This window comes from Orycteropus afer, unplaced genomic scaffold (genome assembly GCF_000298275.1).
Source record: "Orycteropus afer afer isolate SDZICR_OR568_19922 unplaced genomic scaffold, OryAfe1.0 scaffold00042, whole genome shotgun sequence".
Lineage (NCBI taxonomy): Eukaryota > Metazoa > Chordata > Mammalia > Tubulidentata > Orycteropodidae > Orycteropus > Orycteropus afer.
In genome coordinates this window covers 14,132,668-14,155,873 of record NW_006921629.1, presented here as the reverse complement: position 1 = coordinate 14,155,873, position 23,206 = coordinate 14,132,668, and the positions used below count along the sequence as shown (strand labels likewise).

General features: G+C 40.0%; 1 protein-coding gene across 1 annotated transcript in view; it reads right to left on the bottom strand.

The window, feature by feature from the left end:
• The window catches only part of KIAA0753 (KIAA0753 ortholog), a 74,592-nt gene that overhangs the window by 26,346 nt on the left and 25,040 nt on the right, over positions 1–23,206 (bottom strand). The window contains exons 7-15 of the mRNA XM_007937507.1: positions 21,216–21,448; positions 18,708–18,874; positions 17,002–17,121; positions 14,091–14,180; positions 13,755–13,844; positions 9,365–9,443; positions 8,108–8,193; positions 3,138–3,297; positions 1,310–1,391 (exon numbers count right to left, since the gene is read on the bottom strand). Of these exons, the coding sequence (XP_007935698.1) occupies positions 1,310–1,391; positions 3,138–3,297; positions 8,108–8,193; positions 9,365–9,443; positions 13,755–13,844; positions 14,091–14,180; positions 17,002–17,121; positions 18,708–18,874; positions 21,216–21,448 (1,107 nt within the window). The remainder of the gene's footprint in view (positions 1–1,309; positions 1,392–3,137; positions 3,298–8,107; positions 8,194–9,364; positions 9,444–13,754; positions 13,845–14,090; positions 14,181–17,001; positions 17,122–18,707; positions 18,875–21,215; positions 21,449–23,206) is intronic.

The following is a 23,206-nucleotide window of genomic DNA, read 5'->3' as shown; positions in this document are numbered from 1 at the left end:
GATGATGGGCTCGAGTATAGCAGGGATTGTGGGGCTGGTGCGGGATCGGGCAGTGTTTCGTTCTGCTGTGCATGGGGTCGCTATGAGTCGGAAACGACTTGACGGCACTTAACAACATAACAACAACAGAGAGAACCAAATGTACATCCATAGGCAAATGGATAAATTAGCTGTGGTATATTCATGTAATGGAATACCACTCAGCAATAAAAGGGAATAAATTGCTGATGTAAGTTGGGGGTGGCCTGAAAAATGGCCCCCCAAGACGTCCTCATCTTAATCACCAGAATCTGCAACTGTTACATAGCAAAAGGGAGCCTGCAGATGTGATTAAGTTAAGGATCTTTGAGACAGATTAGCCAGTGGGCCTTCAATGTAATCACAAGTGGCCTTACAATAGGTAAGCAGAGGGAGATCTGACTACAGAAAAGAGAATGGCAATGTGACAACGGAGCAGTGAGTCATGTGAGTAATGCAGCCACAAGCCACAGAACGCCAGCCGCCTTCGAAGCTGGAAAAGCAAGAAATGCATTCTGCCGGAGCCTCCAGAAGGCAGGCCTTGACGTTAGCTCTGTAAAACTCACTTCCCGCTTCCCACCTCCCGAGATGTCAGAGTAAACTTAAGTTGTTTTCAACCACTCAATCTATGAGAATTCATTACTGCAGCAACAGAAAACCTAATACAACAAGCAACAAGATGTTGCTATAACAGCATATAACAGAGCCTATAAAACATTATACTAAATAAAAGCAGCTTTAGACAAAACAGTACATACTGTAAAACGGCATTTATATGGAATTCTAGAACAGATACAACTAATATGTAGTAGAAAACTGAAAAGACAGTAACTGCCTCAGTGGCAGGAGACTGGAGAGAGCATGAGGGACCTTTCTGAGGAGATGGTATGTTCTGCATCTCGACAGGGGTTTGGGTAAGAAAGGTTTATCTATTAAAACCCATCACATGACAGTTAAGATTTATGTATTTTATTATATAAATCTTATCTCAATAAATAAAGAACCATAAGTAAATATTAAACTCTAGTTCCTGATATATGCTTAAAGTGCTTATGGATGAAGTATACGACACCTGTAACTTATTCTGAAATGAAATTAAAAATAAGATGCATTGATGGGTAGACAGAGATAGAAATGTGATAAAGCAAAAACAGCAAAATGGTAATTGCAGAATCTAGTAGGTAGGTATAGGGTGTTCATCGTTAATTTTTTTCAACCTTTTTGTATGTTTGAAATTTTTTGTAATAAAAAGTTTTGAGGGTGGGGGTGGGAGGAGTGGAGAAACACTCACCTTTTTTTTCTTCCTGTGTCCAAAAACGAGCATCGGCATATACAAATTTATTATACCTTTGGCGAACTGCCTCCTGGTATGTCTTTTTAAAAAAAAAAAAGTTTATGGAGAAAATGAGTTTCAATACAAACCAGAATTAGTAAGGATGTAAGAGGTTAGTGGATTCTTTTAATGCAGACACGTTTCTTCTCCTAGTAATGATGCAGACACAGGCATCTGCCAGGCTAGGAAGTGATTAGTTCATGAGATGACGTTTAAAATAAAATGAAGCAATTAATGCAGCTATAATCTAGACCAGCACCGTGGACCAGAACTGTCTGCAATGACAGAAATATTCTGGATTTTCCCTGTCCAGGACGTTGTTGTTGTTGTTAGTGGCTGTCAAGCCAGCTCCAACTCCAAGTACAACATAAAAAAAGGCTGCTTGGTCCTGCACCACCCTCACGAGCGCTGGCATGTTGTGGGTCCATTGTTGCAGCCACTGTGCAGTGCCTTCCAATCTAACGAGTTCATTTTCCAGCACTATATTGGACAGTATTTTGACCCACAGGCCTTACACTGGCTAATTCTCAAAGTAGATCACCAGGCCTTTCTTCCTAGTCTATTGTAGTCTGGAAGCTCCACGGAAACTTGTCCACCACGGATGACCCTTCTGGTGTTTGAAATACCAGTGGCACTGCCTCCAGCACCATAGGAACATGCAACCCACCAGAGTACAACAAACTGACAGATGGGTGGTAATAATAATTACAAATATAGTAGCAACCAACTACCAACCACTAGAAACGGAGATAGTGTGACTGTGGTTTTTAACTTTTACTTTTAATTAACTTTTATTTATAGACCCAGATCACTAGTGGTTGCCACTGTGGGACAATACAGGTCTAAACAGTTATCCCCAAGAAAGGGCAATCAGTTACAACACTAGGACAAACTGCACATCTTTAAATTTTCCAAACACAACCAACAATTGTCTTATATTTCTAATTAGCAGCAAGGCTGAAATGCACTTCAATCATGGTGTAGTTTAACAGAAAATGCTGAATTGGGAGTCTAGAGACTGGAATTCTCAACCTTACTCTGCCAGGAATTTTCTCAGGATCACCTACTCCCTTACTGTGCCTCAATTTCCTGCTTTGAACAAGCTAGGGGTTAGACTGGATGATATCTGAAGTCTAAAATTCAATGGAAACAGCATTCTAAAAATAATAGCATATAATATGAAAGAAGGTAAAATTCTCTGTGACTTAAAAAAATTGTACTCTCACAGGGTAGAAGAGGCAACTGAATGGTACTGACAAGCTGACTGATGAAACAGTCATGATCCTTTTTGTGGCACCTAGACTTGGACCAGTGTTTTTTAGATTACGTATCAATGCTAACAGGAGCTCTGGTAGCGTAGTGCCTAAGGCACTTGACTGCTAACCAGAAGGCTGGCGGTTCAAACCCATCAGCCACTCCTCGGAAGGAAGATGAGGCAATCTACTTCCGTAGTGTTACTGCCTTGGAAACCCAAGGAGGGGTCACTATGAGTCGGGTCTGACTCCAGGGCACATAACAACAACAACAAATCAATGCCAACAGGGGGGTAATAATAATTACCATTTACTAAGTTGTGTGTCGGGTAGTGTGCTGAATAATTTATACCTCATTTTCTTCTTAAAAATAGTGATTTTACCAAGGTCAGGCACTTAACTGGCAATGGAGCTGGGCTTTAAAGGCAGGTCTGCGCGACTCTGGGGCACTGACCTACACAAGTGTAAGAAGAAGCCATATTCAGCAGAGGCCAGCCCCCAGCACACACCAGGGATGCAGCCCCAGACCTTACTTCAATTTCTTCCATTCGGAGCATCATGGTCTCCAGAGTTGGAGTGTCCTTGCTGTCCTTCAAGATCTTAGAGTGAGTCACAGCCCAGAGCTTATGAGTGGCATCTTCCAAAAACTCATCCACCAGATGAACGTTGCTGGATTCGGAACCAACAGCTGTACTCTACAAAACAAGGGAGGGGGATGGTAAAAAGACAACAGAAGAAGTTAAAGATTACTGCTGATCATCATAAACCAACCACATAGTGACCCAACTGGCAAAACTTCTGTGCTAAAACAAACCTCTCCTAAATCAGTAAATATCAAAAGCAGTACAAAAACCAAAACACCAAACTCACTGCCTTCAAGTCAGATCCAAATCACAGTGACTCCTCCTTGGGTTTCCAAGGTGGTATCACTACAGAAGTAGATTGCCCAATCTTTGTTCTGAGAAGTGGCTGATGGGTTTGAACCACCAGACTTCTGGTTAGCAGTGAAGTACCTTAGGCACTATGCTACCTAAAAGCTGTATCATCAGTACAATTTCTACCAAAGTCATTTAAACAGTAAACATTACCCAAGCCATACCATTTCCTGTTACGTAGTCTTAAACATCAACCAAGAAACAGTTTCTTCAGTGCAAAATGAGGATACCAGTAATACTAGCTGCTCTGAGAATCAAATGATTCAACATATGTGAAAAACATATGTGTCTACTGTTATCATTATTACATGTTTTGCCAGTTGGTAAAGAAAATGTCTTCCTTTTGCTGTAAAACCCAAAAAACTCAAACCCACTGCCACTGAATCAATTCTGACTTACAGAGACCCTACACAGGGTCACTGTAAGTCAAGTGGTGTAGTGCTTAAGGCACTTGACTGCTAACGAGAAGGCTGGCAGTTCAAACCCACCAGCCACTCCTTGGAAGGCAGACTGGGCAATCTAATTCCATAAAGATACTGCCTTGGAAACCCAAGGAGGGGTTGCTATGAGTTGGGATTAACTTGAAAGCAGTGAGTTTGTTTTTATGTTATAGGACAACGTAGAAGTGCCCCATAGGATTCCCAAAGCTACAAATCTTTATGGAACAGATTGCCTCATCTTTCTTCTGTGGAGCAGCTGGTGGGTTCAAACTACCAACTTTTTGGTTAGCAGCCAAATCTCTAACCACTACACCACCAGAGCTCCCATCTTTTGTTATACTCAGGAATGTCTGATATTTTACATGCCATATACTCCAGATACACCATGTGTGTGTGTATTTTCTTCTGATTCAAAGCTTTTGTCAAAACTTCTGTTCATGACATTACCGAAGCATTACCCTTGCCTGAGACTTTCTGCGTATAACCTGGGAAAGCCTTCCGTCCATTTCTACCATGTAAAGGAATGTGTCCCTTACATTCACAAAGCACCTTACGGTTTGCAAAGCATTTTTACATTCATGGATTTTCCTTTAATTCTGATACATGTCTTAATCTGCTCTGAATGAAGCTTTTGCAAAGAATATCTGTTGGAGAAAATGATTGTAAGGCTCTGGAATGAGACATTTATGGGATTAAATCTTGGTTCTGCCACTGAACATCTTGCCACTTTGGGCAAGTTTACTTTACCTTCCTGGGCCTCAATGTCCTCATCTGTAACATGGAAATAATAATTTTGTATTTTAGAGTTGCAAGGATTACACAGGAGATTACATTACTTAGCATAGTGTTGGGGATGAAATAAGAAACTCAACGAATGGTTACTACTACAGCTATTTAAAAAAATCTTTTAACAGTTCACAGAAATACAAATAAAGTTAACAAGAAATGGTCAGCCTGAATCAAAGTTAAAGAAATCAAAACCAGTTCAATACCAATAAAATAAAATGACGTAAAAAAAAAAAAAATCTAAAAACAACTAAGCTAATAATACAGATCTAGTTAATGAAGGGAGGTTGTGTTTTTGTGTGTATAATATTTTCCATTTATACTGAACGAATTCCAAGAATTCTATGTACTATGAAACAAGAGTAAGGTCTAATGTGCTAACAGGAGTCGCTGGGTGGCACAGACAGTTAAATGCTCAACTACGAGCCAAAAAGTTGGTGGTTCAAACTCACCCACGGGTGCCTTGGAAGACAGGCCTACTGATCTGCTTCTGAAAGACCACAGCCTTGAAAGCCCTATGGAGCAGTTGTACTCTGCACACATGGGGTTGTCATGAGTCACAAATGATTCAACAGCGACTAATGACAACAACAACGTGCTAATACAGAAAGATCACCAAAATACATTGCAAAGAAAAAAGCAGGGTACAGAATGGCGGATGGTATCCATTTGGCAGGAAGTGGAACTTTTCATATTATACTTTTTCTGAATTTTTTTGGCCTTGTGCATATATAACTTTCAATTTTAAGAAACTCATACATTTTGGAAAACGTATTTCATGTGCAGGTTTACTTAATGTCAACAACAGCAGCAACAGAAAAACATGTTATAATGGTACTCATGAAAGAGCTCTTTCCTGAATTCAGAAATTACTTGTCTGTCAAAGGTATTGAGAGTTGTATTTTACTTGTAAAGTGCAGGAAACATCTTCTCCATTTTACAGATGAGAAATCTGAGAGTTTGTGTTCTAGGTCCCACAGCTCTTTTAAGTTACCATAGTTAAAAAATATATACATAGCTACTTCACTTTCATGAGAAGCCAACTTCTGTGAGGTTTTTTTTTTTTTTTTTTTTACATATTCCGTTGTCTATAAACATCGACAGGAGCTCTAGTAGCACAGTGGCTAAGGCATTTGACTGCTAACCAGAAGGCTGGTGGTTCAAACCCAACAGCCACTCCTCGGAAGGAAGATAGGGCAACCTACTTTCATAGTGATACTGCCTCGGAAACCCAAGAGGGGTCACTATGAGTCGGGTACATAACAACAACAACATAAACATTGACTTCTTTTTTAACATTGTTTTGTGGTTTGGGTAAAAGTTAATAGAGCAAATTAGTTTCCAATTAAGCAACTTATATGCACAGATTGTTCTGTGACCTTGGTTGTATGTGTATAGGTCAGTACTGTCCCCATGTCTACTTTGGCTTTGTTTCCATTTGTCCAGTATTCCTGTCCCTTCATTCCTACCCTCTTAACTTTTCTTTTGGGCCAATGCTGCCCTTTTGGTCTTGTGTAGTTGAGTGTTCTGAGAAGCATATCCCTCCCAGGTGATACTATTCACCTTAGAGGTCTTTTAATGGTGATCTCCAGGAGTGGCTTCAGTCCTTAAGTTAGAAGGGTATCTAAGGGCCACAGTCTCAGGGGTTACCGGTCTCTATCAGACCAGTAAGTCTGGTCTTTTCTATGCATTTACATTTTGTGCTATATCCTTGTCTCTGTGATCCTGTCATCCTGCATTTTGTGCTACATCCTTCTCTCTGTGTTCCTGCCATCCTACATTTTGTGCTACATCCTTCCACTGTGATCCTGGTCACAGCAGTCAGTGCCGGAAGCTGGGCACCATTTAGTTCCTCTGGTCTCGTGCTTGTGGAGGCTGTGGTTCAGGAGGTTCTCAGTCCTCGGGACTCCCTGTTTCCTTGAGTCTTTTTTCACTTTTCCTTGTTCCGCGTGGAAAGAGACTGATAGTTGTAACTTAGATGGCTAATCGCAAGCTTTTAAAACCCCAATTGCTACTCACCAAAGTAGGATGCAGGACACTGTCTTTATGGACCATGTTAAGCCAACTGACCTAGATGTACACAGTGACTTTTGATGGTGGTGCCTGGGAAACCGTTTGCAATGACACCCACATTATAGCAGAAGCCCAGAATTCTAAATGTTTGTCAGTTACTTTAAATTACATTAAAGACTATTTAATGTCTACACAATAATTCTTATATAAAAAGCTCATCATTCCTAGTAATAGTCAAAAACATCTACTTCACTAACAGCATTTATAATCACATCATTTTTCTTTAATATTAAAATGCAATATGGAATTGCCTCCTAAGATTAGATGTTGGTCTGATTATTTTGCTGGAGGTAAAAGTATCCCTTTGTGTGCCACGCTGACAGAATGCTAAGCCCCAGCATTCAAATCTGTAGGGGCCAAATGCAGGCTGTCAGCTTCCCAGGCTTAGGAGCCTCACCTCACCTGGGATTTTGTCACAAATACTGGTAGAATAAAATTGCAAAGATTATAAAAATATGGTGCAGCTAAAGTACTGCTTAATAATTAGAATTAAGATAAAGTCTTAAAGTCTAGTTTATTCCTATTCTGAGGTCATCGGGCTGGTGGGGTTTCATTTCAACCTCCTTCTGACTTTGAAATCTTTGCACTTGCTCCGTCCTAAGACTTCGGAGCAAGGAAAGCAATTGACTTCTTTCTAACCTCAAAAGATCAAATGGCAGCAATGCGCATTCTCTACCAGCCCCAGCCCTAATTAAGCCTAGGCAGGGTAGGAACCTTCCCACAAATACCAAACACAAATCCCCCAGAGGCAGAGCACAAGGACAGATACAAACAATGTTATGTTTTTATTTGTCTCAAATGTTTCCATTTCTCCTCTTTTCTCTGCTAGGTCAAATACCGGTTACATATTAGGCAACAGAACATGCGTGCCTAACAAGAAACATTGTGCCCTAAGTATGACGGAAATTAGGTCAGTAATGAATGAAACTAGGCTGAACAAAAGGAAATGAGGGCTGCCATTTCTGTGCTGTTGGCCATCAATATGCAGGGCCACTCGGTGCACCCACATCCACATTGTGTCATCATTTGAGAGAATAGCAGCTGCCGACAGAACCCATGGCTTCTGTGAGCTGTTTGCCAGGCTGATCAAAGTCATACCACTGACTGTACACTGTAAGAATGCCAAATATGAAAAATAATTTCCACCCTTCTTGAGTAGGATAATTCAGTGTTTACAAAGTAATCTGCATATAATTCTCCTTACGACCGAAGACATGAGCATGCAATAATACCAGTGTCAGTTCAGAGTATCAACACCACACAACACACACCTCCTCTGCGGGCTGCGCTGCTGCTGTGTTTACTGACGGATGATTGTTCAAATGAGTATTTGCGTCCAGAGAAGAATTGACTCTCTGTTAAGACAGACAAATGCGTTAATGGGTTATAAAAACTCAGAATTCCTTTGAGTACAAATTAATTCAGTCACCAGAATAACTTCAGTGTGGAATTGTTTGTCAACATTAGCTACATTAGGCTTTTTGCAGCAAATCAAAGCACTTTGTCTTCATGAAAATAAATGTCATGTGTTGATCTTGGCTTTCTGCCCTTTTTTTTCCTCTCAACTTTATAAATACTGTCAAAATAGCTTACATTTTTGCCCAAGGCACTCAACTTCTCTGCTCCTGTTTCCTCATCAATAAAATGAGGACGTTGTCTTAGTCAATCTCTACAATCCCTCAGGTTTCCATGGACTCAAATGATAACTGAACAGCTTTTAAACTAGAAATACAGAAGTTCAGTGGCCTGTTCAGGGACCCAGAACTTCATTGTTTCCATTTAAGATTACAGTATTCTTCTGAGGCCCCCATGTATTTCACAAAGACTGTCTCTATTTATAGGGTGACTGGCAGGATCTAGCCATAGAATTCAGCTTCCTGCTTACAAGAGGATGACACACTCTGTTGGAGATGCCATGTGTAATTCTGTCTTCAAAGAACCTGCCCTAACATCTCTGTCTTTTGGAAAAATGGAGCCAATCATTCCAAACCATTGAGGTGAAACAGTGTAACATCTGAATGGAAGCAGTTAATCGAATACTAACATCACCAATAGATCTATGTGATTAGAAATAGCAACTGTAATCTAAACTCTTTGCCCAAACTAAAACCTCACCTTTCTCAACAATGGGATTCTCTTCCCTCTCCATACCTCTCCCTTACCCATAATGGAGAATACACCAACAGTGTGTGGTTGTTTGGGAGGGTGTTCAAAAGGGGCCCCACCAGTACTCTACCCACAGCTAGTAACCCAAAGGTTGCCTGTTCAAACTCACCCAGTAGCACCATGGAAGATCCACACCTGGTGAGTGGCTTCTATAAAGATTACAGCCAACCTGACTCCGGAGCCTACAGAGTCTCTCCAGACGAATACATAAACAAACAAATGTCTCAATCTACTCTGTACCCTTGGTTAACACTGCAGCCTCTAGACACTTAAACCTATAAAGGAGCAGGGTAATTTCTGTACAATTCTTTTTGGTTCTAAAACTCCCAGAAGGCAAGCAAATGATGTGAACTAGATTACCTGGGCCTTGGCCAGGAGAGGCTTCAGACGCTGCAGTACTGCCTGCTCTACCTTGTCTGCTAGCTGGGTGGCAGAAACACTATTGAGAAAGAAAATGGAAAATTAAAACCAAAAGCAAGAAAATCTGCTATGTTGCCTATTTATTTACTACTCCAGGTGAGGGGAATCACATGATTATAAACACGATAGTGCTTTTCCAACTCTAATGATGACACCAATCATGTGGGAACCCTGCTGAAAATGCAGACTCTGGCTCAGATGGTCCGGGTGAGGGCTTAGATTCTGCACGTCCAATATACTCCCAGGTGATGCAAAACGAGTTCCAGTGCTTAGATAAACCTAGGGAAGTATGTTTGGTTTGGAATACACTCTAAGACAATAATGGATGCCTTTAGATAACTGAAGAGAGGACCTCTGGGTTAGAGGGGCAGACTGAACAAATGAAACTAATTTTGCTGTCTCCCAAAACTCCACTAAAACAGTATTAGAAATTTTGTTTCTTAGACACAAATCCATTAGGACATGGAGGGAAAAAAAGATGCTGAAAAGCAGAAGGGTAACAGTGACATCTCAGAGAGCTGAACTCCAGGCCAGTAGTTAGAAAAACTACAGATAGCCACGAGTCAGAACAGACTCAACGGCATACAACAGCAACAACAATAAGAAAAACTAACAACCAGCACAGTGTATACTGCTGACCTACAGAGGCCCAGGACTGGCAGTACTAGGTATTTCTAGAACTGAGTGTACGCTGGGAAGGGGGTGGTGTTTAAACGTGGAAGACGAGAGTCAAACGATGTTTGAGATAACAGGTTCCCAGACCCTTCTCCCTACTTCATACAATTAAGGCAATCTGAGAGAGTTTGGCTGCTTATTCTCTGGAAAGGGCAAAACAGAGGGCCTCTTGCTTAGGGGCACAAGTTACAGCTGAGGCTGTAGGTATGGACCAAGAAGAAGGACTCATATGCGCACACTGAATGCTGACCGGCACCAGTTCTCCTCCCCAACGCAGTCCCTAGTTGGCATCCAGGTTCCTACCCTACAGGCGGGAGACTAAAGACTCTTCTTTGGGAAGTCTGACCAGCCCCAAAGGAAAGACCTAAAGACCAACATTAGGGTCCTTAATAAACAGTCTACCCAGATCTCCTCACACTAAAGCTCAATTTTAATAATCCTTTCACCAGATAAAGGAGCTCTGGTGGTGCTGTGGTTAAAGCACTGTGCTGCTAACCAAAAGGTCAGCAGTCGGAACCCACCAGCCGCTTGATGGGAGAAAGATGTGGCAATATGCTTCTGTAAAGACTGACTGCCTTGGAAACCCAATGGGGCAGTTCTGCTCTATTATAAAATGTTGCCATGAGTCAGAATCAACTTGATGGCAACGAGCTTGTTTTTTCTGGTTTTTCATCAGATGGTACTGAAATAACCAGCTCTCCATAAGAAAAAAAATGAAGCTTGACCAATCTATCTCATCTCATATGCAAAAAGTAATTCAAGATGCATCATAGACCTAAAAATAAAAGCTAAAACTATAAGATATTTGGAAGAATACAAGACAGAATATCTTTGCAATCTCAGCATAGGTAACAATTTCTTAGTTCACACACACACACACAGAAACTCAAATGTAAAAGAAAAAACTGATAAACTGGTTTCAATCAAAATTTAAAACTTCTAGTTATCAAAAGTACCCCATTAAGAAGACATACAGGCAAGTCATAATACTAAGCAAAAATATTTCTTGTACATATAACAGACAAGGAACTCATTTTCAGAAAATACAGAACTCTTACAAGTCAGTAATACAAAAAACAAAATAGCCCAATAAAAAATGGGCAAAATACTGGAACAGACATTTCATAAGAAGCCCTAGTAAAGGTGCTCACTTCACTAGTCTTCAAGGAAATGCAAATTAAAACCACAATGAAATACCATAACACCTTCACCAGAATGGCTAAAATTGCAAAGGCTGACAAGACCAAATGTTAGCAAGGACACTGAACAACTAGAAAGGAACTCCCCTGCACCGATAATGGGAGTATGAAATGGTCCAACTACTTTGGCAAACTTGTATGGCAGGTTTCACGAAGTTAAACATCTACTTAACCTGTAACCCAGAAAGTCTACTCCTCGGTATTTACCCAAGAGAAATGAAAGCGTATTTCTACAAAAAGACCTGTGCAAGAATTTCGTAGCAGTTTTACTCATACTAACTGAAAACTCGAAACAACCCGAATGTTCACCCACAGGAGAATGGATAAACAGCGTGGGCTATTCATATAATGGAATTACTCGGTAATAAAATAGAATGAACTGTTTTGATATATGCACAGCACAGAAGAATCTCATACTTTGTTGGCAAAAGTCAGACACAATGAAATAGGTACTGATGATTCTATTTATATGATGTCTAACAACAGGCAAAACTACTCTATGGTGACAGAAATCCGAAAGGGGCTGCATAAAAGCTGGATGGAGAAAGCTTAGAATGTTACAGAGCAGCCCACTCCCCCTGACCCAAATTCCTTCCAGAAGTCCAGTGACCCTAGTTTGTTTACAACCCCTCTGTTGTTGTTGTTGTTGTTAAGAGGCTGCTGAGTCAGTTCTGACTCCTAACAACCTTTTTTGACAGAGCAGAACTGCCCCACATGGTTTCCTAGGTTGTAATCTTTATGGGAGCAAATCACAAGGTCTTTTCTCTTGTGGAGCCACTGGGGGTTTGGACGGCCAACCTTCTGGTTAGCACCTGAGTGCTTAACCTCTCCACTACCGGGGCTCCTTACAGTTACCGTTGTTGTTGCTACATGCCGCCGAGTCGGACCCGAGTCACGGCGACCCCTCCTTGGGCTTCCGAGGCAGTAACACTACGGAAGTAGATTGCCCAACCTTCCTTCCGAGGAGTGGCTGGTAGGTTTCAACCGTCAGCCTTCTGGTTAGCAGTCAAGTGCCTTAGGCACTATGCTACCAGAGCTCCTTGCTGCTCTAGAAGCCCCAGATGCAGTCAGCCTAACATTTCTACAGACTCAATCATGACCTTGCCCATCAACTTCTTGGGAAGGGGCTGCCAAAAACTCTCAGGGAGTTCAAGTCAGCTTATGATAGAGACTCTGGTTCAGCCTATTTCCCCCAGGAGTCTTCAACTAATACCAGCAATACTACCCTTTCTTTGTATAGCTAGGTTCAAGCTTGCTTCTCAGTGTTCAAAATTAATCAATATATTGTTAGGGAAAAATACATAGGTGGCAGATCTATGAAGAAGGGCAATGAAAAGATTACACAGGAATCAGGACAGTGGTTGCCTCTGGCGTGCAAGTGGAAAAGAGCTGCAATGGGGTAGGGTCACAAAGGGAGCTTCTAAAGTACAGTTTATAACCAATTTCTTAACTTGGTATGATGGTTTTCATTTTGATATTTTGAACAGTGCACCTACATTTAGTATTCTTTTCTAAAGTATGATATACTTAATTACTGAAATAAAAAAATAAAGGGATAAATGGAGTACAAAGGATCAAGTTTTGGCCCTAAGGACAAGTGGATAGGAGTCACCAGGAATCAAATTTCAGCACAAGTGAAAGGACACATCTAATAACTGGAGGTGACCACAGAATGGGCTGCTGCAGAAGGTGGTGGCCATCCTATCACTGGGGTGTGCATGAACATGATGCATACTTTGGGGGAGAGAGTTCAGAGGGGCTGGGAGCATCATACGGGGGAAAAGATCCTTCTACTACTAAGATTCTGTGATTGTTAGGACTCAAAATCTTAACTAAAGACCAAACACCTTGGCATTCTAATGACAGATCCATAGCCCTTCTAACCTGGCCTGAACAGTATGTCGTAATTGTTGACAGACACACATCTATTCCAGCAAGTGCTGTTCATTTAACTTCAGAGTACATTATATAAGAGCTGAAAAAATAAGCCAATTTCAGCAGCAGCATAAATTAAATCTTTTAACAAACTTCATTATGTCCATACTTAGGTGGTAACACTTATGGAGTGAAAACCTCAGATTGCCTTCAAGTTAACATGTGAAACAAAATTTCAATCATATAAGCAAAACATCACACCATCTACCCTCAGAAGGGCCAGCATCTGGCCTGAGAAAAATAGCTTTGAGGAAGCACAAATAAAGAGACACAAGGCTCTGATCTTTCAGATGGAACTTTGCCAAAACGTACCTTTTTTTTTCAGTTCTCCTTCCAACTCGACATAAAAGAAATACTTCCTGGTAAAACCACTGCACAACATACACATAGGCATGCAGGTCTTCATTTACCTAATCATTCACTCACTTATTCACGTAGCGATGAACAGTGCAGAATGGCTATTAAACTTATCGATCGCAATAGGCAAGCATCCCTATTGTTACTCAGAAGCAAATATGTACCTCAATTCTTGGAGTCTATCCATTTCTTCGGTTTTCAGTTCATTCAGTTCCTTTGTTCTTCTGGAAGTTTCCGCATCAAGCCAATCAAGCCTAGCAAACAGAACAGAAAGTCACACAGATGCTGCGTGACTTCATCTTGACAGAAAAGGATGGAGGGTCAGAATGCCTTGGCTCCACTGCAGCCTTCTTAGGTGACCTGAGTCTTTTAAGCAAGGAAACAGTCAACAAACCTAAGAAGCATGGCTAGACCTAGACAATCTGAATTAGTTGCTAAAACAATTAGATGATCTGAAGAAGGTTGCCTACATTTTTCTACCTTGGAAAACAGATACTCACCTCCATTTTTGTATTTTGTTCATTTCTTTGGCTTTTAATTCTTCTAGTTCCTTCAACCTTTTGGAAGTTTCAACATCAAGCCAGGCGAGCCTAGCAGACAGTACAAAAAGAGTCAAGTCAATGTGACCTCGAAGCTGCAGAGTATCCTTACCACAGAAACAGACCAGGAGTCAGGATCCCCAGGCCCCAATCCTGGCTCAGGAGCTAACAGGAAAGGACTCTGGTGGCACAGTGGTTAACGCATTAGGCTACAAACCAAAAGGTTGGCAATTTGAACTCACCAGCTGCTCTACAGGAGAAAGATGAGGTGTCTGCTTCTGTAAAGATTTACAGCCTTGGAAACCTTACGGGGCCAGTTCAACTCTGTCCTATAGGTTGCTATGAGTCAGAATTGACTCAATGGCCATGTGTTTTGGGTTTAAGTAACATGACCTCTCTGTACCCCCTAATACTCTCCATGCAGTGTTTCAAGTAAAAAGACATTTATGTACAAAACCACCCCTAGCTAGTGTATAAAGCAACAAGAAACTGCCTACAAATATTCTCAAGAAAACTAGCCCTCACTGTACTTGAGATTTCTTATTCAACTGTAAAATAAAGCCCTTGCTGTATCTTCAAGTTTAGAGAAAGAAATGGACTCCCAGGAGAGTCTTGTAGGTATAATAAAGTCAAATTTTAAAAATGTTTTCTTTTTACCGTTACTGTCTGTACCTCTTGTGCACCTCTCCATGTCTTCCTTTTCCTTAGTGATATTGTGCCAGTCATATTTTTGTTATATTGCCTTTCTCTTCATCCAAAATATTTTTCCCCTCTTGTGGGATTCACACTTCACACTGGTATGTATATAGTGCCCAGACAACTGCCTCTATGAAAGGATAGTCTGAGAAACTGTCCTAATCTTAACAATCCCAAATAGCAACAAAACGAAGACCAAAAAAAAAAAACCCAAACCCACTGCCATCAAGTCAATTCCAACTCATAGCAACCCCCATTGGGTTTCGAAGGCAGTAAATCTTGCCCAACTTCCTTCTACAGAGCGGCTGGTGGGTTTGAACTGTCAAACCTCTGAGTAGCAGTCAAATGCCTTAGGCACTGCACCACCAGAGCTCCTAAAGGAAGATGAGGAATCAAAAGTCTCTTTGGATTCTTCCTCTCCCTCGTCTCTCATATCCCATTTACTGCCATGTCCTATTGATTACACAGTCTAATGTCATCCCCGAGCAGTCTTCCCCAGTGCCTTCACACAGAGTCAGACATTTCACACCTACTGCATTAGCGCACTCTCCAATTCTACTGGGACTGTTTAGGTATAGTCTATGTCCTCCTCCTGGCTGTGCCTCAAGAACAGGACATGTCTTACTCATCTTGAATTGCCCCAGCACCAGGGACAATGTGGGCCTGCAGTAGGTGCTCACTAAGTGCTGCCTGGAAAGATAAAGGGATCAAAGCATGCAGGGCAATCACAGACTCTACGCAGCCTGTACCTTCCACTCCTTTTTCTCCCTCTGATCTGTGCCCCATTCTATACTCTTCCTGAAGGTCCACCATATGCCCACAGCTCTAATTGAGGGCCTTAAGGGACAGATTTTAAAAATAACCTAACTGGCTTCCCTCCTTTGAGTCTATTTTCCAGCCCCCTGTCCACCACCCATTAGATTTATGTTTCTATGGCACATTCTAATCCAGTTGTGCCAGAATTCACAAACCTCCAAAGGCAGGGAGAGCCCTCAGCAGAGACCCAAATTCCTAAGCCCACCCTGTCCTGCTCCCCAGTCTACCCTTCCAACCTTATCACTGACTTTTCCTGTTGTTACCCTCTGCTTGAACCAAATGAAACTACTTCTTACTCTCTCTACACAATCCATAGTTTCGCACTCTATTTTCACCATTCTCTTCCCAGAGAATGTTCTCAACTCACCACCATATTTAAATCCAAGTCCTTTTCCCATTTCCATCTCCCTCCATGAAGCCTTCCCAGATTTCCACAGCAAGAAATAACCTCTCCCTCTTCTATGCTTTCTCAGTTCTTAATTCCCTAGGGTATATGCCATGCTCTATCTTAAATTATAATTAATTACATATCTTATCTTCTTTGAAGAAAATAAGATACGTAATTAATTATAATTTAAGAAGATGGCAATGAGTTTTAGTTTTAGTTATCTTCTCTACTGACTGTGAATAAGCAGGGGCTGGGGTTATGTCTTATTTGCTCTCTCTTAAAGTCTCCATAGAGCTTACAACTGTGACATGTATAAAACAAGTAAATGGTATACAACTAATAACCAAATTATTTTTTAAATGAATGAAATAAGGAATAAAAAAGAGGGACTCAATGTAAGTTGTGTAAGTTTGACAGAAAAGTCTGGTAATCTATAGTTAAAATAACTTTAGAAACAAGAAAGAGAAGATAAGGTGTACTTCAGTTTCCACCAAACACTCGTTGCTGTCAAGTCAATTCTGACTCAGAGTGACCCTACAGATTCTACTAAATATTATAGTTAGGATAACTATATATAGTTAGGATAACTATATATAGTTAGGATAACTATAATTATAGTTACATATATAATAACTATAGTTTTATAATATTTAGTAGAGTGACCCTACAGATTCTACTAAATATTATAGTTAGGATAACTATATATAGTTAGGATAACTATATATAGTTAGGATAACTATATATAGTTATCCTAACTATAATTATAGTTACATATATAATAACTATAGTTTTATAATATTTAGTAGAATCTGTAGGGTCACTCTGAGTCAGAATTGACTTGACAGCAACGAGTGTTTGGTAGAAACTAAAATACACCCTATCTTCTCTTTTGTGTTTCTAAAGTTATTTTACCTATAGATTCTACTAAAAGGAGCCCTTTAATCTTCTAAGATCTGAAATGCCAGCACAAACCTGGCTGCTTCATGTTCAACAGCACCTGGCAAGTGACTTTCCTCTTGCGTATCTTCTTGCTGGACAGACTGCTCTTTTGTGGCATCCTTGGGGCTATGTTTCACCTTTGTCCATGCAGCACTGCAAAAAATAGAAAAGTGTATCTTTGTTACCATTTGCCCCATGTTCAATGACTCCTCCAACAGTGTCAGGTCAGAGAAAACGAGAAATTACATTAATGGTGATTGATGTCATGGTGCCCTAAATCAGAAACTGAATGTGAAGAAGAATGAGGGCCTGCAGACCTTAAGCCTCTGTTACCCTTTGCTTCAGAGAAGCAGTCATTATTTTAAAAGAAAAAACAACTGTCAATCACAGAGCAACAGGTGAACTTTGACAAAACTCTTGTTATAATATACAGTCAGGCCACTAATTACATTCCTTATTACAAAGCAACTCTTTAGCTTTTTAAACCAGAATACAGCATTCTTATCCACACCCCTTCCCTCTCCCATCCCTCATACATGCATTCTAGAAGACATCCCAACATATATCGGGTTTGAAACACACTTCAACTGATGTTATTTATGGGCTTACCAACTGTATTCACATTTCTGAATTAATACTCATGAACATTATGAAATCAGAAGACCTGATTTTAGTTCTAGCCCTGCTCCATCAATGTAGAGATGTGAAATTCTTTAAACATCATTTCTTCAACTTTAAAATGGGGGTTGATGGATAAGCACAGCCACACATTCAGAATCATTCAGAATCTGAAAGGGAGGCCATTCCACCAGGCTTCTCACCCAGTCTTTTGACAGCCTCCAAAAGGCAGACGAGACACTCATCGTTCTCTCACTCATTCTCCTCCTCACATTACCATTTTTTCTTTCCTTCCTTCCTGCTACCGTCCAACCTCCTGGTCCTTTCCACTGTGCTTTCCAGAATCACTGTCCTGTGGTAAATAAACTCCCCTTCACTTTAACCAATATCCCAAAGATTATTTCCACCTAACTAGCTGGGCCCAGGCCCCCCTAGAGGACAATACCCTATTTCTTTGGTGCTGCCTCATTCTCCATGTGCTATGAATGAGGGTGATAAGTGATAATGTCCCCTGCAGTTAGGACAGTTTCTATTACATTTGTATGGTTTTATAATTCATAATCATCTTGCCTTGGAATTGGAAATTATTTTTAAATATTTATTCACTCAGCAAAGACTTACTGAATGCCTACTAAGTGCCAGGCACTGAGCTAGGCATGGGACATACAGATATAAGAAAGGGCATAGTTCTTGGCCCAAGTAACTAGAGTCTATTGTGAAAGGAGACAAGTGAAGAGAAACCCATGATCCTCCATATAATGACGCATGTCCATATGTCTGCAGGGTGACAGGGTGGCACATGGGAGGATCTCAAATCACAGGTAAGTGGGAAAAAGGAACCAAAAGGCTTTTGGGCAAAAATTTCTTTTGTCTCACTGACCCAAACATTACTTTACCTTCCTAACGGTACCTAAGGCTGCTGATTTATTTGCTCTAAGCTGGAAGGAAGGTTGGGTAATCTACTTCCGTAGTGATACTGCCTCGGAAACCCAAGGAAGGGTCGCTATAAGTCGGATCTGACTCAGCGGCAGTGAGGATGCTTTTTAAGCTATAAGTAACCTTTGATTTGTGGAGTAAAAATAAAATCATATACTTGCATGGTCCCTTGAATTTTCACATACCATTTAGGGGATGCTGGTGGCGATGTGGGATTTGGTGGTATCCAAGGAGCCCTTTGGTCTCTCACAGGCTGTTGGTTCATTTTCAGTCTGGACGAGACTGTTGTCTGGTGCAACCTGCTTTTGATGTGAGGTTGAGTTGGTTTACACTTTTCAGCTTTATGGAGTCCCTGCAAGTGATAAGTATAAATTATAAAGCCAAATGGCTATCAAAGAAACCCTGCTTTCAGTCTTTGGTTTACTGAATCTCCAAGTGTCCCTACACTATTCAGACATCTAATTCAGCAAAAACACTAACTGGAAAGCACTATGGGAGAAGTTTTAAGGGGAGGGTATATGTGACACTGAAACACCCCTAGTGACCAGGAGAGGGGAACAAGGGTGCAGAATTAGAGCCCTGGCTTTGCCACCTTTATATGCTTCTATTTTTCTATATTCATTTTTCCTAATTAACAAAAAAACCCTGTAACATATTATTCAGCAGTAAATCATAAAACATTCTTGGTTACAATACTTTAATCTTACATCACAGCCACAATATATAAACAACTACTATAACTCAACAATAAAGATATAAAACCCAATCAACAAATGGAGAAAAAATTTGAATAGACATTTCTTCAGAGAAGATATACAAATGTCTAATGAACACATGAAAAATGTTCAAAGTCATCAGTCATTAGAGAAATGCAACCAAAACCATAATGAGATACTTTATGCCTACCAGGATGGCTATTAAAACAAAACAAAAAAACAGAAAATAACAAGTACTGGTGAGAATCTGGAGACATTAGAACCCTCATCCATTGCTGAGGGGAATGTCAAGTAGTGTAGTTGCTATGAAAAAGTCTGGCAGTTATTCAAAAAGTTAAACAAAGAATTACCAAATGACCCAGCAATTCTACTCCTACAAATATATCGAGAATTAAAAGTAGGGATTCAAACAGATACTTGTATACCAATGTTCATTGCAGCACTATTCATAATAGCCAAAAGGTAAAAACAGCCCAAGTGTCCACAGATGACTGGATAAACAAATGTGGCCTATACATACAAAGGAGTATTATTCAGCCAGAAAGAGAAATGAAGTCCTGACACATGTTACAAATTATAACCTGTGAAAACACTAAGTGAAATGAATCAGACACAAAAGGATAAATACATGAATATCTAGAAGAGAATCACACAGACAGAAAGTGGTTTAGTGGTTGCCACGGGCTAGGGGAGGAAGGGAGAAATGAGGAGTTACTTCTTAACAGTGAGAGTTTTGGTTTGAGGTGATGAAAAGGTTTGGGAAACAAACAGTGGTGATGGTTACACATGTGCCTTGAAAATGATTAAAAACTGCAAATTTTATGTTTTGTATATTTTACCAGATTAAGAAATAATCTGCCCTTTCCTCCAAAATACTTAATCTTTCTGAGTTTTACATTTCTTATCTGTAAAATGGAGATAATAGTTTCTTTCTGTTTCTGAAGATCAGATGGGGGAGGGTGATAACGATGAAGGCAGACAGCATATGCCATCTACATGGCAGGAAGCAGACTATTTAAACACACGCCTCTGGAGAAGAGTACCATGCTGAACTACTACAGGCTCAGTCCTGACTTCCCGCCTTCATACTAGTTTGCTTGGAAAGAATCAAGGCTTGGTCCTAATTCATGAACTGTCAGTAACCGGTAATTACTGCTCAATACCCTCTTCCTGGAACCCCCTGACAATACACAGGTTTGCTAGAGAAGCCTTTGGACAGTACTGTCAAACGGCATTGATGACAGTAAGGGGTATCCAGACTAGGAGGTGGTCTTCTGCCCAGTTCTCTGCTGGTAGGGCTTTAAGTGAATTTTAAATAGAAGCTTAAAATATTATTTCTTTGTTGGGAGGGGAGGGGAGCGGAGAGGATTTGAGGAGAGAGGGGGGAGGGAACACTGCTAGAAAGGTAGAGACAAGTACTGATTTGGGTGAAGAGAAAGGCAATATAAAAAAATATAAACATAATATAATATAAAGGCAATTAAAAAAATATATATGTATGTATGTAATTTAGTTTCTTAGTTAATTCTAACTACTCACCTAGCTCCCAAAACTGTATGAGAAAGTATTGATCCTAGAATGTCTTTTAATGTTAAGTGATCATTACTTATACATGTTTATCCTTTAGCAGGAACCAAGTTTCAAATTTCACACTTCCAAGTGAGAAACAAAAAAACACTGAGTTTTAGAACAGCCTGCCCACTTAGGAGGTTGACATTAAATTAGGATCTTACTGAGCCAGGCCAAGAGAGAATGCTCAGCGTCCTAGCAGCAATACTGAAAAGTGCTATTTTCTCTCCACCCTCCTTAAAAAAGAAAATCAATCTGCAGTCAGTTAAGCTCAGATAGTTATACTTAGAGTTTTGTCACCTTCCTGCCTGAGAGCTCCAGTCCCAGCTCCACCACTGACTAGCCTGTGTGACCTTGTACAACTTCCGATCAATATAAATGGGCCAAAAGGAAGAAGTGACGTCATACCTGCTGCGGTCTTGCAGGCGCCAGAGCATCTTTCTTCCTAAAAGGCACAGGCGCAGTCACAGGCTTCCTTTTCACTGCTCTTGTTTTTGCCAGGGCTAATGTTTCGTCTCTGAAGCTTGCGTTTTGGTCTAAAATAGATGGAGTTTCTTCCTGAAGGACATCTACAGCCAATGCATCAAGCTCGTCCTCTAACCTCTTAGTCACTGGAAGCTCGGTATCAGGTTGACACTTATCTATATAGAGATTTCAGAAGACAAAGGGAAAAGGCTATTCAAATCAAGTCAGTGAAAATGACTATCTATAGACGGTTAAACTCCAGATATGAATCTCTAGCCTTGTTGAAAACTTGCTACTAAACTCACTCCTCCTCCTGTGAATACTATGCAGTTATTTATATAAGCAGAAACCTAGGTGCCTTGGCTGCCTCTAAGTCTCAACTCCCACATTTACTCATTCACCAGGTTCTTTTGATCCTAATTCCAAAATACCTCTAGTATTAATCTCCACCCTTCCTCCCCTTCTGCCACCCCCAAGGTCAGATTTGCAATATCTACTAACAATAGCATCTTCTAATTTTGTCCCTTGTTTAACTTTGATCACACCTTCACCTTGCTGTCAAAATTGATTTTCTAATATGTAAATATTTAAATACTACTCCTCTACACCAAACTTCCAGTAGCTCCTAACTCCTATCTGATACAGAATAAAGTACAAACTCCAAACATGACATTCAACCTGTAACTGGAAAGAACAAAACCGTCTTTATATGAAGATGAGACAATGGTCTATACAGACCAAGAGAATAGATAATTAGAAATAAAAAGAGTTCAGCATGGTTCCTGGATGTAAGATGATAAGAATGCAAAATGAGTATCATTTCCACATATCAAAATAATCAGAAAACATAAGAGAAGATATAAAAGAAAAAATATCCCATTAACATTAGCAACAAAAACTATTAGGCATCTAGGAATAAATCTAACACTACATATAAGATGTTTGCTGAGAAAATGAAAAGGTATTCTTAAAGGATGTAAAGACCTGAATAAATTTTTTCATGAATAGAAAGACTCAATACTATAAATATGTCAATTCTCTCAAAAATAATCAAATGCATGTTAAATTAAAATCCCAACAGAATTTTCTGTGGATTTAACCTAGCTGATCTTAAAATTCACATGAAGAGTAAAATCTCAAGAAATACCCAAATAATTTTAAAGAACAAAATCATGTGTGTGGAGAGAGGAGGAGTCATTTTACTGTACCAGACCTAAAGGCTTCATTATACGACTACAACATGAAGCCAGAGTGGAAGTTATGCAGGACCAGGCACAGAGGCAATGTAGTAAATGGCTACAACAGAAGCGACTTACAAATCAGTGAGTACACACTAGACTGCTCAATAAGTAGTGCAGAAACTATGGATATTCCCAAGTTTAAAAAAAAAAAAAAAAAGAGTGGGTCCTTGATGCACAATGAAAAAAACAAATTCTAAATGAAACAAAGACCTAAATATGAAAGGAAACATTTCAAGTTTTTAGAAGAAAGCATAGGAGAATATTATTACAACATCAGGACAGAAAAGAATTTCTTAGAGTCAAAGGATAAACAATAAAGAAAAATACTGATATATTCAAATTTGATTGCACCAGCCTACAACTTCCTTTTGACAAGAAAATTCAACAAAAAATTAAGACAAAACCCAGAATCTGGAAGTAGATATCTGTAATCATATAACTGACATTGGATCAATACCCAAACACATAAATTCAAATTAAAACAATGAGATAACATTTTACATTCATCAGATTGCCACTCCCCTCTAAAAAATTGTGACAATACGAAGTATAAGCAAGAATGCTGAGAAACAAAAGCTCTCAGACTACCCACTCATTGCCATCACGTCGACTCTACCTCATAGTGACCTTCATTGGGTTTTCAAGGCTGTAAGTCTTTATGTTAACTGACTGCTTCATCTTTTTTTTGGCGCA